Consider the following 15,578-nt stretch of genomic DNA (forward strand, 5'->3'; position numbering starts at 1 on the left):
TTTCTCCTTATACATATTTGTAGGTATCCTGATATATTTTACTGAGGGGACAAAGAGCGAGCTAAAATAAGCACTTTATCTTGTGTATTGGATGAGAAACTTTTTGATATTTATCCTATCTCCAGAGAAGAGTACAGAAAACCTATTGAACAACAAGACTACATCTTTAAATTATTCAAATAAATGCATAACAAAAAATCCAAAGATACAAATAAAACATTTACATGTGCTTTTTTCAAATTTTTCTCTCACTCATTGAGAAAGTACTGCTTTAGTGTTGACTCTTGGATACAACCAAGTTGTGAACTACAGGATACTTAATCAATAGACTAACCAGGATCTATTGTAATACATAATAACCCTCCATACACCAATTTACTCATGTTCACAGTAGTTCCTTTCCCTCTTTGATATGGAGTACATTAAATAACAAGTCTATTCAACATGTACTGTATACAGTAAGAGGGAGTAAGATCTGGAATCATTTATCTGCAATACCAAGCCAACAGTGTCATGTGTCTCTTCCCTAGAAAGCAATCAGTCAGAATACTACACCAATTAACCCAGTTTCCTTTTTAATTGAAATCCTTTGAATTAATCTATTAAACGTGAACAAATACAGTTGTGTTGTCCTAAAACAACAAACAAGACAGGAAGAAAATGAAAGGATCACACACACTGGAAATGTTTGGCCTTATTGTTTAAATGGAAGTTTTTGAAAACAATAGACTTTTATCCTGAATTAGTAAAAACATGTATGGTTTGCTCAAAAAGAAAATATTTTAATTTTAAGGTAAATCTTATCAAGAACTTTTAATTCAAGCTAATTTTAAATTTATTCTAATAGTACAATGCCTGAGGAAATTTGACTTGGGTCATTTCCAATAGGGAAGCTCATCTCCATCACCAATAGGGGACTTCAAAGATATTTCTTGGTGACTGCATTGATACATTGGCATTATTTTCTGTCTGTAAGGATATACAGGATAAACAACTGTACAGGATTTATAGAGTATATACATTCTTCTCTCATTTGAAAGTCACGACCTCATAAGCATCAAGCTACATATGGGATATTACAAGCATTAAATAATTAGTACAGATGACACATGTATATGAACATGTATACACTACACGTGTCATACTCCATGTGTAACACTTACTAGACTTTTGCATCAAAACCATCCACAGCTTTGCTGAAGTTTTTAGCTTCAGCTTCACTATAGTAAAGTATCATAAGATATAAGACAGTCGTGAACAGAAATAGCAATATTACGGAAATTACTGATTTTCTGCAAAAATCTTAACATCACTTAAATTGTCTTTAAAAGGATACAAGTGACTTGCTATACAGTACTGTATGATTTACTAAACCCCCACCCCCGAGAGTTTGAACTGCAACTACACAATTACTATTTGTTGCCATTCTACACACAGCCAGAGTAATTCCTATTGATTTAGATAATGTTTTAACCTACTATACTAGAGCCATCTTTCTCTCTTCTACTGTTTCTCAAATTGTATGAGATTTTGATATACTATATGAATAAAACACTACATTCTACATTCAAGCCTTCTATGCAGAGAATTTAAGTTAATTGTTTCCCTAATGCAGGGGTACTTAACTTCAAACGTTACTGATAGATCACTAAAATAAACTTGCTGTATTGCCATTTTAAAAACAAACAAAAATATACACTTAGAAAAAGGAATTGATCCTTATGAGGGTAGGTTTTTGTCTTCACTGAACACACATTGGCCACAAGTAAATATGTTCCTAACTATGGTACATAAAACTAGGTGGCATGTAGCAACATCATAAAAGCTGTTGCTTTTTCATTTTCGAACTAAAAATTTCAAGGTGACTCTTCCCTGAGCAGTCTTTTCTTTAGCATCAGAAATAAAATAACAACAGTAAATCTTTTCTGTTGACTTTCACTAACCAAACATCGGATATCAAATAATTTTACATTTCTTGGCCAGTTTTTGTAAAATTCTACAAAGCAGTCTTCAGGGCCAGCAGCTTATTAACTAAAACCTTGATACACATTAAAGACACTAAATTTATAATGTTTCAGAAATCCTGAAAAAAACTGATATACACTGTTAACATTAATTTAACTCATTTTTCCTTTGCCAAAAAATATAAGCTGTGACAAAAACAGCTGAACTTTAAACACAGCTAATTTTTAAATTATTCTGTTACTACAATATACGTCTTGAGTTTTGAGTGTATCAATAAATATTAGATAACAAATGAGAGAAAAAGTAGATTCTTCAGAAATAAAATAAAAAAATAGAAAATAAAGTGATAGACAAGGAAAATAATTCCATACTTAAATCTGAGACTGCTAAAAGCACCGTAACAGTTAACCTGGAATCAGACATATCTCTGTACTTCATTGCTTGTCGTCAATTCTGAAAACAAAGCACTCACTTATTTTCTACATAGACTACATTCCATTTCCATAAAACCAGGATAATGTAAACCTGGGGCATGATTATCCCACAGACATTTGCAAGTTTATCTCTTCCCCTTACGGATATTGCACAAGTTATTCATACTTGCAGCCACTCCCCATGACACATATTAAAATAAATGTGCAACTCTCCTTCTGAGGTTTGTGCTTGAAAAAAACATTCCCTCCTGCATGTTGTCACCATGTTCTTAATACAGAAAAAACAATGAATTTTAAAACTTCCTTATTAATACATATTTAAGCCATTCGCACTGTATCCCCCCAATAAAATAGAAATACCAACTTCTATTTGTAAAAGCTTCTTCACAGAGTAGCAGCAATATCAAACTATATATATTTAAATGTTTATTTTTAATAATTTCTAAGAGAAAAGTGGATACACTGAAGTGAGATCTGCTATATAAATAACATGCAACCAGCACGTATTGAGCTTTCTCAATTCCGCAAAAGAAAAGAAGCTACAAACTGGAAGTAGGAATGTGTTCAACAAAACACCAACTTAACAACATGAAACCTGTAAAAGTAACCACTAGAAGGAGTTATGTGCCATAAGGAGTAATGTTACTCTAAGGAGTAATTGTGCTACGTTTTGGAAAACAGCATCTAATTATGGGTCCGTCTCCATCCCTCCCCCTTAAGGGTCCATCTCCATCGCTCCCCCATATACAGGGCTTTGTTTTACATAGGTAATACAGACACAGTCCTAAACACATGGCCAAAAGAAACATCCACACAGATGTGCCCACAAAAAAAAAAAATTAGAAAGAAAACACCTAAGTGATAGTATGAGAAATTATCTAATGCTTTCCTGTTAGGGCATGAAAATATTATCAAAACCTAAACAAGGAAGCAGTGAGTTTTGGTGACATTTTAGTTGAAACAGAATGCCGTGTGCACACACCCATTACAAGACTTGGCACACAAATCCCCAAAATCAAACACACATGTCTATCCAGTAAACAAACGTCTATATGAGTTTACTTTTGAATGACCAACTGCACACAAAAAAAATTTGAAAGTAAAACATGGCAAAATGTATTGCAGTAAATATACAGAAAAATTTTAAACCAACAAATAAAATCCAACTCTTAATTAAAGAAAAAACAAATGAAAACTGCTTATAGGTGATGCAGGGACACAATTTAAGAAAGTCTTAAAAGTGAAACTGCCCATGAAGTTACTTGGAATAGTCCCATAAAAAGAGAGTATCTTAACTCGGAAGTCAAGACCTTTGCAAAACATATGCTGTATGCTTACATTTTGAAAGAAAATATGCTGAATTGCACCTATTTTAAAATTATTAACCTTTACAATTATTATCTACTTTAGAAAAGTAAACAGACCATGTTATGCTGCAAGTTCTACAAGATCAAAATGTTATGATGGGCAAAAAACACTTATAAACATAGGAACTTTTTTAACTGCTACACGATACAACAGAGCTCTAAAACCTAATCTTCAATAAATTTTTATGTCTACACATAATTAGTCAATATATTAGGACTAAATTAAAAAATAAAAACAAAAAGCTTTCCCGTGTGTAAGAAAATCAAAGCACTACATAATAACCCTCCATACACCAATTTACTCATGTTCACAGTAGTTCCTTTCCCTCTTTGATATGGAGTACATTAAATAACATGTCTATTCAACATGTACTGTATACAGTAAGAGGGAGTAAGATCTGGAATCATTTATCTGCAATACCAAGCCAACAGTGTCATGTGTCTCTTCCCTAGAAAGCAACCAGTCAGAATACTACACCAATTCCCCCAGTTTCCTTTTTAATTGAAATCCTTTGAATTAATCTATTAAATGTGAACAAACTCAGAACACTGAAACAGGAAAGAGACAGGGAAATTGGAAGAGAAATCATATAACCATTTTGGTTGGAAGAGACCCTCAAGATCATTGAGTCTAAACATAACCTAACTCCAGGACTAAACCATGTTCCTAAGAATCTTGTCTATTCTCCTTTTAAACACCTCCAGGCATGGTGACAATAGCGATTGTGTGAATAGTCTAGACATTTTTTACACATCTAACTTCTTCTACATGTTCAGCCTCAACACAGACAATACAGAGAAATCTGAGCATTAAATCCTTTGGAAGTCTCAAAACCAGAATCTTAAGAACTTCGTAAGACAACAAGATTAAAATCTATACCTATGCACTATGCCATCTCAAAATAAAATTGTAAGGCACTGTAGGTAGAGGAAGGTGTTTACTGAGGAACAGTTTATCTCAAAATAAACAAACTAAGGAGCTGATACACAGTCTCCAAATAATTAATAATCATCATATGCAATTACATTTAATAACAAGGGGCAGGGATGAGGGGTGGTGGTGAGGAGGGGGAAGGAAGAGACAAACAGTGTAATGCTCCAAGTATCCTGCTTTAACTGCCACAACTTTTTCCAATAACTACAAAAACTCCAAGAAGAATGTGTCTTTAATCTGATTTGTACAGCTGGCAATAATTTGCAATGATACTTCATAGTCTGATGAACATGAAATGCTCAAGTGGAAGACTCAAAACATATTGTGCAATGCCTAATGATACAGACAAAAAAATCAAAAGCCATTGTTTTATGCCCACTCAGTCTAAATTACCTCCTCTCAACTGAAATTTGCCTGCTTTTGGTTTATTAAAATGTAAAATGCAGTTCCTTAACCACCTTTAAATGTCAGTTATTACATTTCAGCTAAGGGCCAGTAAGTTTCAGAGGAATAGTTAACTCAAGCTGTGATCATCTGTCTATATTCAAACACAGATACACCAACCTAACACCTGAAAACCTATGTAGGTTCTCAGAGAACAGAGGTGCTGAAGAAAAGTACTTGGCAGTAGTTTACCAGGATAAATGCTTTCCACAACAGTTGTCTCTAAATACCGCCTCTTAAAAGGTGGTGTGGGAAATAAATAAATTACATAAAGAATTATCCTGACAGAACCTGAAGGTTAATTTTGTGTAAAGGCATGTTTGACGACACTCTGCAAGAGACGAGACGGAATTTAAGGTAACCTTTCCAGTAAATAGAAAAGTCTCTGGTAAGAAAAAAAAATAAATAAATAAAATAAAAATAAAGGTTTAGGATAGACTATGAAAAATAACCTTTCAGCCTGGCAGGACAGAAGCAACTGAAATCACCACACATTGGTGAGATGGAAAATGAGTCACATACCAATAAAATAACTTCTTAAATCTAAAGTGTTTTAATAAGGCAGAAAGATAGCCTTTTGTGGAAACTAAATCCACATTAGCAACTTTTAATATTTAAATTAATTAGTAAATATGTGCCACCACTCAGGAAGAAGGGTAGTCCAAAATACTCAGCCTTCATTCACTTCATTTAGCCAATGAATAATTATGAACTGTAAAATTATTCTAGGGGTTTTTGCAACTGTACAGAAGCCAATGAATGAAATATATCAAATTCTTGTCTGATGCAACTATTTAGGGACATTTTTTCCTAGAGTTATCTTGGAACTGGTTAGGTAGACCGCACAATTCTCTCTAAACAGCACTGTTTTCACTATAGTCAGTGAGGACAGAACTAGATAAGAGATCCAACCAAGACAGGTTTATCTACTGCACTTACTTAACTGTTTAATAGGAAAGATTTCTCACTTGACACACAACACAAAAAGACCATAGTGTGATGCCAAGGCAGTCTAGGCTGTAGAGCCATAAAAAAATGGCATCCAATCCTTCAAGTAATATCTGCCTGTCTTGAATCAAGACAGTGGAATGGGTTCAAAACCTCCATAAAACAGAGAGGCAAAAGTCTTCTCTAGTTTAAAAAGTCAGCCACAAGCCTTTTCCATTTAGTGGTTTTCAATGTTGCTCTTCACGATGTTGGAGAGAGGTTTGAACACCTTCAGAAAACTCACAGGAGTTTCCTTCTTTACTTACCTTAAACAGGGGGCAGGTATAAGAAAGCCCTGAATTATAGTTTGATTCAAGATAATTCAACACCTGCAGAAGCTCTTAGAGCTCTGCGAGGTATGAGCCACAATATCACCAAATTTGAGCTCTCAAATGTCTGCTGGCATGAATTAATTTTAATCCAAGACCCTTTGCTATTTTCTTTCCTCATTGTTTCATTCCATTCTTTACTGCAGGAACGAGTTGAGGAAAGCTGCCACTGGATTTTCAGCCCCCACAGAACACAAGAGTTTACAGAAAAACTAAGATTATAGAAACCTTAATAATAATTTTTGCCTTCTTACATCTCTAGGCAGAAATACAGTGCAATACAGGAAGAGCTACACTACAAGCTTCACTTCATAATTAGTATTTTAAAGTGAATTACTGTAAGCAATAAGTTTGTGTGAATTCTAGCTAGTTTTGAGAGCAATCAGAATGAGGTCACAACATATGCAGTTGGGGAAACTACAGTCTTTATTTCCTTCATGTAATAATAGAAAACAAACAAACAAACACAGGGTAATAATAGTGTAAATGGTGGAACAAGGCCTAGCACGTGACTAAAGAAATGTAGAACAGAAAAGAGAAAGCAAGGACTTGGCTTTCAGGAAAAATGTCGCAAGATGAGCATTTGGCTATGCATTTTCATAATTTATTAAGGAAAGAAAACCCTACAAGTTAGAGAATAAAATTAAGACTTAAATTTTAGAGTATTATCTTGACTTTATTTATTTATTTTTTTACCACAGAACAAACTACTGAGTCAGAAAGGCCCTTAACGTTCCATGCTTTTCAGTTATTATAATCTCAAATATTTTACATGAAAAAGCAAGCAGTTCTTATTTCTACAATGGCTTTTCAGTAAGTTTTTTCATTGAGATTATAATATTTTCACTAAATGATCCCTGCTACATTGCAGGACATAGAAGGATACAGTATTGCAGTGTTACATACAAGATACTTAGAAGAACTCTAAACCAGTGGAATCCAAACGTAATGTCATTATTAAAAATACTTATGGATTGCATACCTAAGACATATTTTGAAAGCACTAAGAAAAAAGACAGTTTTAGTGTTCTTACATATGTCTATGTGTATTGTATCTGATTGTTAAAAAAAAAAAAATCCCCAGTAGCTTTTTTATTTACCTTATGTAAGACACATCTTTATTTTCTATACTTCTAGCCATCAGAAAGATAAATAGCAGCATGTTGGGTGTCAAGAGGGACTGAAAACTTAGGACTCAGGGCCAACTGGGTGATGGACAGTATACAATCAATTATCAACGACTCTAAGATCATCTAGTAACACTTCTTCCATTACAGCGGAAAGCACAGTATATATTGAGAACATCAGGCAGATTTGATCTACAGTCAATGAAAACAAAAAACAAAAACAAAACAAAAAAACACACAGCAAATGAAAAACACCAAACCCACACATGCTGAAGCAATGCAGTGTGGTTCAGTATAAGAGAGTCAGCAGGAACAGAGAGCAGAATGTTAACCAGCAGGGGGGGAAGAGAAAATGAAATTATATTAAACCTACTAACAAGGTTAAGAATTTTCATTAATTAACTATTTTTTATCATTATAAAGTTTGCTAGAAATTGACTAGAAGCTCAGGTGTTTAAACAATAGGTCATGTCATCAAATTAAGGTCACTGTGATATCTTGGCTGTTTTTTCAAGTGACTAGTTGAACACCTTATTGTTTTGCCTTTTTTTTTTTTCTCCTCCCCCCAGTGGTATACTTTCACAAGTTTATAACAGTTGGAAAAATACTAAATTCAACACACGAGTTACCATAAAGTGTGCTGGAGAAAACAGCAAAGAATAATAAGTTCTAACACACAGACTAAATTTATGCCTTCAAGCCAATTCACTAAATCTTTTCTTAATATAAACAACTCTTTCAAAAAGGAGTCTGAAAAACTGCCAATATTAGGACATCAGAGCTCACATACGGTATATTTCTACATTAGAAGACAGCTAGGAAAGACTCAGCTATCCGGAAGATACTTGGAAGGACTGAAATAAAACTCAGCATAAAACTTCTAATAAAATAAGTTCACTGTTGCTGATAACATTGATCAATGAAAGAAAAGTAATTATTAAAGTCAGTTTAAAATGTTTTGTTCTCTTGTGAAGAGGAAATATCACAAAGATACTTAAATCTTATGACAAAGAATTAAGTATTAAGCAGCATGAAAACTTCAAGTTGCATTTGTGTGTGCTGTCTAGACTGGTATGTTAATATGAACACTGAGACAAAGAAACATGACCAACAGTGTTCAGCTTAAAAGACAAACCCAGGGATGAGAGCATGACTCCAGTGGGTGACTAAGAACTGCAAGTGCACAATGAGGACTAAAGTTGGCACCCAAACACAAAAAAGTGAAAGCAACATGCTTATCAAGTTTCTCCTGCAAAAATCCCAGAGCTGCAAGGGCCTTTTACCAACAAAACAGTAAAACGTCAGAAAGAAACCATAAAAACTTTGTTTACTGTGAAGATGTTGCTTGGCATTCATCTTATATAACTATAGCGATCTAAATTCAGTTGTTTGAATTTACACTATTCATCTAGGTCCCTTGAAAGACAAAAGAACCTTGAGAAAGGTATCTCTCATTTCTGAAGAGACTGAAAGGTCCTTGGAAAATCCTTAATTCTCCCCAGTAACAACAGAGGAAGTCTCAATGACTTCATCAGGGTGCAGCATGATGTTAGGACTATGCTATTTCAGCGACAGAATCCTCTCTCCATACACTGTCCCACCATCTTCTGTCAGGTTTAACAAACTAACTCTGACATAAAACAAATGAAACTGGAGGGGAAACGTGGTCCACCTCATCCTGTGGCTACATGACTAATGATCCAATGTGGGAGGAGAAGAAACAGAAGGAACGTGTGCTCAGAGACAATGCTTCATTTTGGCACCTCACTGCTAGATCAGCTTAGTCTTAACATCAGCTCAAGTTCTTAGGCTGCAAGAACTAACTTTTAGAGGGCTACAGTCAAATAAAAGACACTCCTGAAGATTGTACTTATTTTGACCCTTTTTCTGAGTTAATAATCAGCCTTTTCTTCACACTTGATTACAATCATATGGTAAGAAATTAGCACCTTCCAGCTTAGCTATTGAAATAAAAAGAACAGGGAGGAAAAAAAAAAGGGGTACATTTTCATAGAAACAGTATTGCATCAGCTGGGAAGATCTTCAGATATCTTTTTCAGTACAGAAAGGTCACCTCAGAAGTCATAAGGGCATCTGAGAGCTACAGCAAGAACACATATCAAAAGGCCACTGGCAGGGAACAGTAGTTATCTGCTCAGCCTCTGCAGCAGGAGTAATACGGCTAAATAACCCCAAGGTAAGAAATTAAAATAAGCACAGTCAACTAATAATTATGGAATCAACAGACAAACATGAATTTTTTTGTGTGCAACTTCTTTAGTAAAAGCAAACAGCAAAGAACTGTGCACTCCTGATATGTTAAAAACAAACAAACAAAATCAAAATTTACCTCTATTTCCATGACATTCAGAAATAAAGCCTTCTGAAATTTCCAGCTTCCATAAGGCTATTACATTCTAAACCTCATAAAACAGATTTCAAGGCATACAACTCCACCACAATATTTGGCAAAGAAGAAATCATTGAAACAAGAATAAAATCGAGATACAAAATAAAGTGATACAGATGTCTATTTTCAGCCATACATACACATGTAGTAAAACTTTTAGTCTATATATTTTAAAAGACTGTTTCCTAACCGTTACAAAACAACATACAATGTATATAAAATGAAACAGAAAACTGTGTTTAATAGAGTATGCAACAAGCTTTAGAGAGAAAAATATGCATAAAACTGGCTGACAGGTCAATTATTCATTTTCAAACAATACAATTCAATTTTATTATACAGGAAGAATATCACATGATAATACACCTTCATGAAGTTTCCTATGGGCAACTAAAAGACCAGATTTTACTCCTGTATTCGCTTCACTGTTTGCTGCTACACATGCAATTAGCAACCTTTGCATGAGTAGGCATTAATATCTGAAGGATCACATATTTTGTACAGACTATGTAGTTTATACTTTTTAATACAATTTGTTATCACATACCCATGTGTCTGCATGAACAGGCCTGATGTTGCTGAGAAGCACCTCTTCATAATTTCCATAATCACAGAATTTAACAACTGCAGTTGTCCCAGAAGAATGGAGAGCTTCAATTTCTGCACGGTAGAACTTAAAAGAGAAATTTTCAAAGGTCATAAAACACTACCTGAAATACTGCGAACAACAACTACCTTTTCATATATATGTGTATATATATATACATATTTAGCCTTAGTCAGTATTATATTTTGTAAAAGCTTTATACCAGATATTAAACCAGAGGTATCAAACTTCCACATGGTAGACTGCAAGGACACACCAAAATGCATTTAGAATACTCATGGAGAACATATGCAGCTTATTAAATTAGACTGCACATTTAAAAGGCTCGTTTTAATTTTTCTGAAGGCAGAACAAATTCTTCACTAATACAAATGCTGTTATATACAGAAAAATGTTAGTGTAAAATGTTTTCTTAAAATACACACCAGTGCCTATGAGCCATATATACTGTACATACTAATATATGCCTATTTTAAAACATAATAAAATATGGTAAAATATTATAAAACTGTCCCTCCAAAAAGTCCTTTTTCTAAACACGAAACTTGATTTTTTCACATTTACGTAAACACAGGTCAGCTTTCTTGAAGGTATTCAACCACTTTTATGTTACTGAACAAAGACATCACTACCTCCCAACATGGTTAAGCTCAGCACTGTATTTTATCATCACATTTCAAAACTGCCCCAGATGTGAGAAGCAGCATTCAAAACCACAATAACACTAAGCCAAAACAACCTTCTAATGTGATGAATGCTTTTCAGATAAAAGTCTGGAATTACCTCAGATCTACTTATTTAGCAAGTTTCATACTTTCCAGAATTTCAAAAACTCACCTCACAGTAATGCGAATATGTGTCTCAAAACAGGAAGCAATTCCATAATATGCCATTATATTGCATACTAATCCACCACCCAAACTACATATCCTTATTATCAGAGAGTCAGCTTACTATATTTTGCCACTATGAAAAGTTTTACATGCCCTATGTTTTAGACATACAAACAAAAGAGAGAAAAACAAAGCTATGCTGCTGAGCTAACATTATCTACTTCCTGTAAAAAGGACCAAAAAAAACCCTCCCACACTTCAATACATAACAAACAATAATAAAAAACAGAAAATGGTGAGAATAAAACCTATTCAAAGAACAATAATATTTAAGGTATTTCTCAGATTATCAGAAACTACCCAAGAAGAGTTACAGAGACCTGAACAGATAATGACAAATCAAAGAAAACAGCCTGAATTTTTTTTTTAGCAAAGATGAAAGCCAAGTGTCTTGCTGCAAGAGAAATCTTACTAATAGGACAAACAGCTGAAGAGGAAGTATTTAAACTTTTTTAAAAACCTCAGTAAACCAAAACTATCACGCAGCATAACTAATTTGTTCCACAAATTCTTTAGCTAACAGTCTACTAGTTATAATAATAAAACAAGCCTTTTGCTGTTTTCTTTCTCTAACGACTGAAATAAAAGTTTTTTAAACAGCCTGTTTGTCTAGACTCTGGTCCTCCCTTGTGCTGGCAAAGGTTGCATGCTAACTTATTCTAGAAAAAGGTATTATAGACAATTCCAGATAGCACAGCATCCTGCTTCTTGTTCCTTGGAAAAGAAAATGGGCACCTAGATCCCTATTTATCCCATAAAATTTTCGGCACTTAAGTCAAATGCTTCAATTAGGAGTTTATTCATGCTAAACTCCACCTAAATGAGAAAAAAAATTACCTTCAAGATTACTTAATTTAAGCACTTAAAGCTTCAGACAATGAATACAAGCAACACATCTCATAAATTTTTAAAAAATAGAATAAGAACATATCCAAGAAGCACACTAAATACCTACAAACAAAGCCCCGCATCTCTGTGCTAGTAAGCTGAATCTCCCACATGTATGTGAGAAAAGATTAAAGGTACAATTTGAAGTAGTTCTCATTTGGCAAAGGCATACCTTGTTGTCTTCCCAATAAAGAGCAAAACATTCGTCCCCTGGTCTCCAGCTTTTTGCATACTCCATGTGAATCGATGGTTCTAATATTTTCTCTGGTTTGATCGGCCCAGACCTCCTTTTGGGACCGGTGTTGTAATACAACATTTTATCATCAAAAGATGGGATTGTAGCAGGTCCTGATGATTTGATAGGTCCTACTCGTCTTCCTTTCTGATGATGCTCAGTATCTCCATTTGGTACAGCATTAAAATTATCAGTTCTACCAGGATTTTGGTAATCATTATTGACAGCAAAATGTTGCTCACTTTTTACCAGAAAGGCTTCACTACTTATTGTTCGTGCCTTTCTATCACAGAAATTTTCAGAACTGTGTATTTGGTTTTCCCTTTTCCCACGTTTCTGGTTGTTGTTGTCTGTAGTATCTTGAGCAGCAGAGTTCTCCTTGAATTCTGTGAAAGACACTCCTTTTCCTACTCTGTTTTGCATATTGTTATCCCTTTTTTTGAAAGTAATATCACTCTGGTGAGTGGCTACGGGATAACCCAAATCCTTTGGCCTATCATTTCTAGGATAATGTCTGTCACTTTTATTTTTTTCATCTGTCCAGTGTTCTACAGAGCTGTGCCTCTCAGGACCTCTGTTTCTTGGTAGTCCACCACTTTCCAAAGCCTGCCTTGCATTTTGAATATCCCTTTGAAAACGAGGGGGCTTTTCATTCCTTGGTTGCCTCATGTCATTGCGAGACATGTGTCTTGAATGATTCTCTTTGATGCCATTCTGTTCCATATTCGTAACTTTGTGCTGTACCTGATGCGGTGGCTGAAATTGCAATTTTGGTTCTACAAAGAAAAAAATTGTTTCAATTATTAACATCTCTCACACAAATGTCTTTTAGAAATAGCATCTCAGACCTTCACTGACAAAGCAACAGTATTATTTAGAAAAGCATGCAGTATTTACCTCTGAGATGTAGAAATCGAAAGGTACACAGAAAAATTAGCAGAGACATTTGAACGGTAATTTCTAGTTATTGGAAAACATACAATCCTCTGGGATGTACTTGGAACCAAACCACCTACCAGTATGAGAAAAACCAGGCATAAATTTCCAGGTTACTCATTTCTCCCTATAGACATCAGTAACTTACTTGAATAACAACCATATAAGAGAGAAAAACAGAATTCCAACAAGAGAGAGGAAAATAAGGAACTGAAACTTTCAATCTGAATTGAAACTTTCTGTAAAAATAACTGAACAGCTATTCAGCAGAAAAAAGGCAAGAAATAGAAGTCATAAAATGACAAACCATAGATAACAGGCATAGTAACAAAGCCCAAAACTCTGGAGACCCTGATCAGTGAGCCATAACAGGAACCTCTCAAGCATTACCTTCAAAAGACTCAACCAGAACTTCAACTGATGAGGAGAAAAACGAGATTATCATGGATCTCATAAGAAAGGGTAAATTTGCTATGGGATGCTAAGGAGGAGGGGAATCGTAGTGATCTGTGAAACTTTCTATGAAATCAATTTTTTTTAGGCAAACATGGAATTTTTAACAGGATGTTTAGATGAAAAGCCAAAGAAGTGGAAAGGTCAAGATGAATCCAGGAAGAATAAGCATCAGAAAATAAAGAAGGAATGAGATTAAATGGGACAGCTGAAAGTAAGCAGGCTCCTGATCAATACACTTGCCAGGCCAACTCCTGCATGTGATCACTACAGACTGTCTCATGTCCTCATTCAATTCCATTTCTAAAACTCTTCCATATCATCAAGTTTTCTATTATGTGCGTGAGGGGAAAAGTTTTTAAACCTCCTGGCAAACTTGAGACAGGATAAGCTCGTATAAGCTCGTAAGTGGGACAAGAAAGACCTGGCAGCTGAATACTCAAGAGACCATGGGTAAGAAGGCCATCTATCAGACCACAAGCCTGGGCTCAGATGCTGGTCAGACTTATCTAAGTACACTCATGTAACCCTTCTGCAAACTTCAGGTTTGGAGAGGAAGCCGTATGAGGAGCAGATAAAGTCACTTGGTTTGTTCAGCCTGGAGGAGACTGAGGGGAGACCTTATCACTGTCTACAGCTGCCTCAAAAGTGGAGGAGGAACAGTAGGTGCTGAACTCTTCTCTTTAGTGACCAAGGACAGAACCCGAGGGAATGGCAGGAAGATGTGCCAGGGGAGGTTCAGGTTGGACATCAGGAAAAGGTTCTTCACCCAGAGGGTGGTGGAGCACTGGAACAGGCTCCCCAGGGAAGTGTCACAGCCCCAAGCTTGACAGTATTCAAGAAGAGACTGGACAACGTCCTCAGACACATGGTGTGAACTGTGGGGCTGTCATATGCAGGGACAGGAGTTGGACTCAATGATCCCTGTGAGTCCCTTCCAACTCAGGACATTCTATGATTCTGTGTCAAGCAAGTTGGACAAAAGGTGTCTAAGGTGGGTATTAGAGGTCAAGGTTCTAGGGGCCAGTAGAACCCATGTGAGCATGTGGCCAGCTGGGTATGACATCTGCTACTAGATTTTGAACCTGATTGAAACAGAAAGTGTAAACCCATTTGAGTGATTTATGTTTATATGACCAATTTTGTGTCGTGTGGATGCCTGCAAAGGTGTCACCCTCTTGCCTGTGTCCATCCACGGCAGCTGGCCATGTATGTATTTGTGTGCATGAGTCTGCAGTGCGAGCAGAGGCCTGGTGGATGATCCACTCAGGCTCTCTGCGGCTTGGCCCTGAGTGCACTCCTATGGAGAGGGAAAACTAAGAACTTCAGTTTACATGTTACTGCTAGAAACAACAAATGCTGACACCTGACAACGAATTTATCAGTTTTCATAATGATTTGCTATATGGCAAGAGTTAAAATTAACATGTAAACTTCAGCTTTTTTAAAAAACACAACAAAAACACATAATTATTAATAGTTCACAGAATTTTTATCAATTTAATTAACTAAACTTGCTAATAAGAATCTAATTCTATCTTTATATACCCTTGATTTACTCAAACTTTT

The 15,578-nt window shown here is 35.3% G+C and overlaps 1 protein-coding gene across 3 annotated transcripts in view; it reads right to left on the reverse strand.

Moving 5' to 3' along the window:
- Window positions 1–15,578, reverse strand: part of TDRD3 (tudor domain containing 3) — a 101,880-nt gene that overhangs the window by 12,753 nt on the left and 73,549 nt on the right. For all 3 annotated transcript variants that reach the window (XM_080363702.1, XM_080363704.1, XM_080363703.1), the window contains exons 11-12: window positions 12,558–13,396; window positions 10,545–10,670 (exon numbers count right to left, since the gene is read on the reverse strand). In XM_080363702.1, coding sequence (XP_080219828.1) covers window positions 10,545–10,670; window positions 12,558–13,396 — 965 coding nt within the window. The remainder of the gene's footprint in view (window positions 1–10,544; window positions 10,671–12,557; window positions 13,397–15,578) is intronic.

The sequence above is a fragment of the Nesoenas mayeri genome (assembly GCF_963082525.1).
Source record: "Nesoenas mayeri genome assembly, chromosome: 1".
NCBI lineage: Eukaryota > Metazoa > Chordata > Aves > Columbiformes > Columbidae > Nesoenas > Nesoenas mayeri.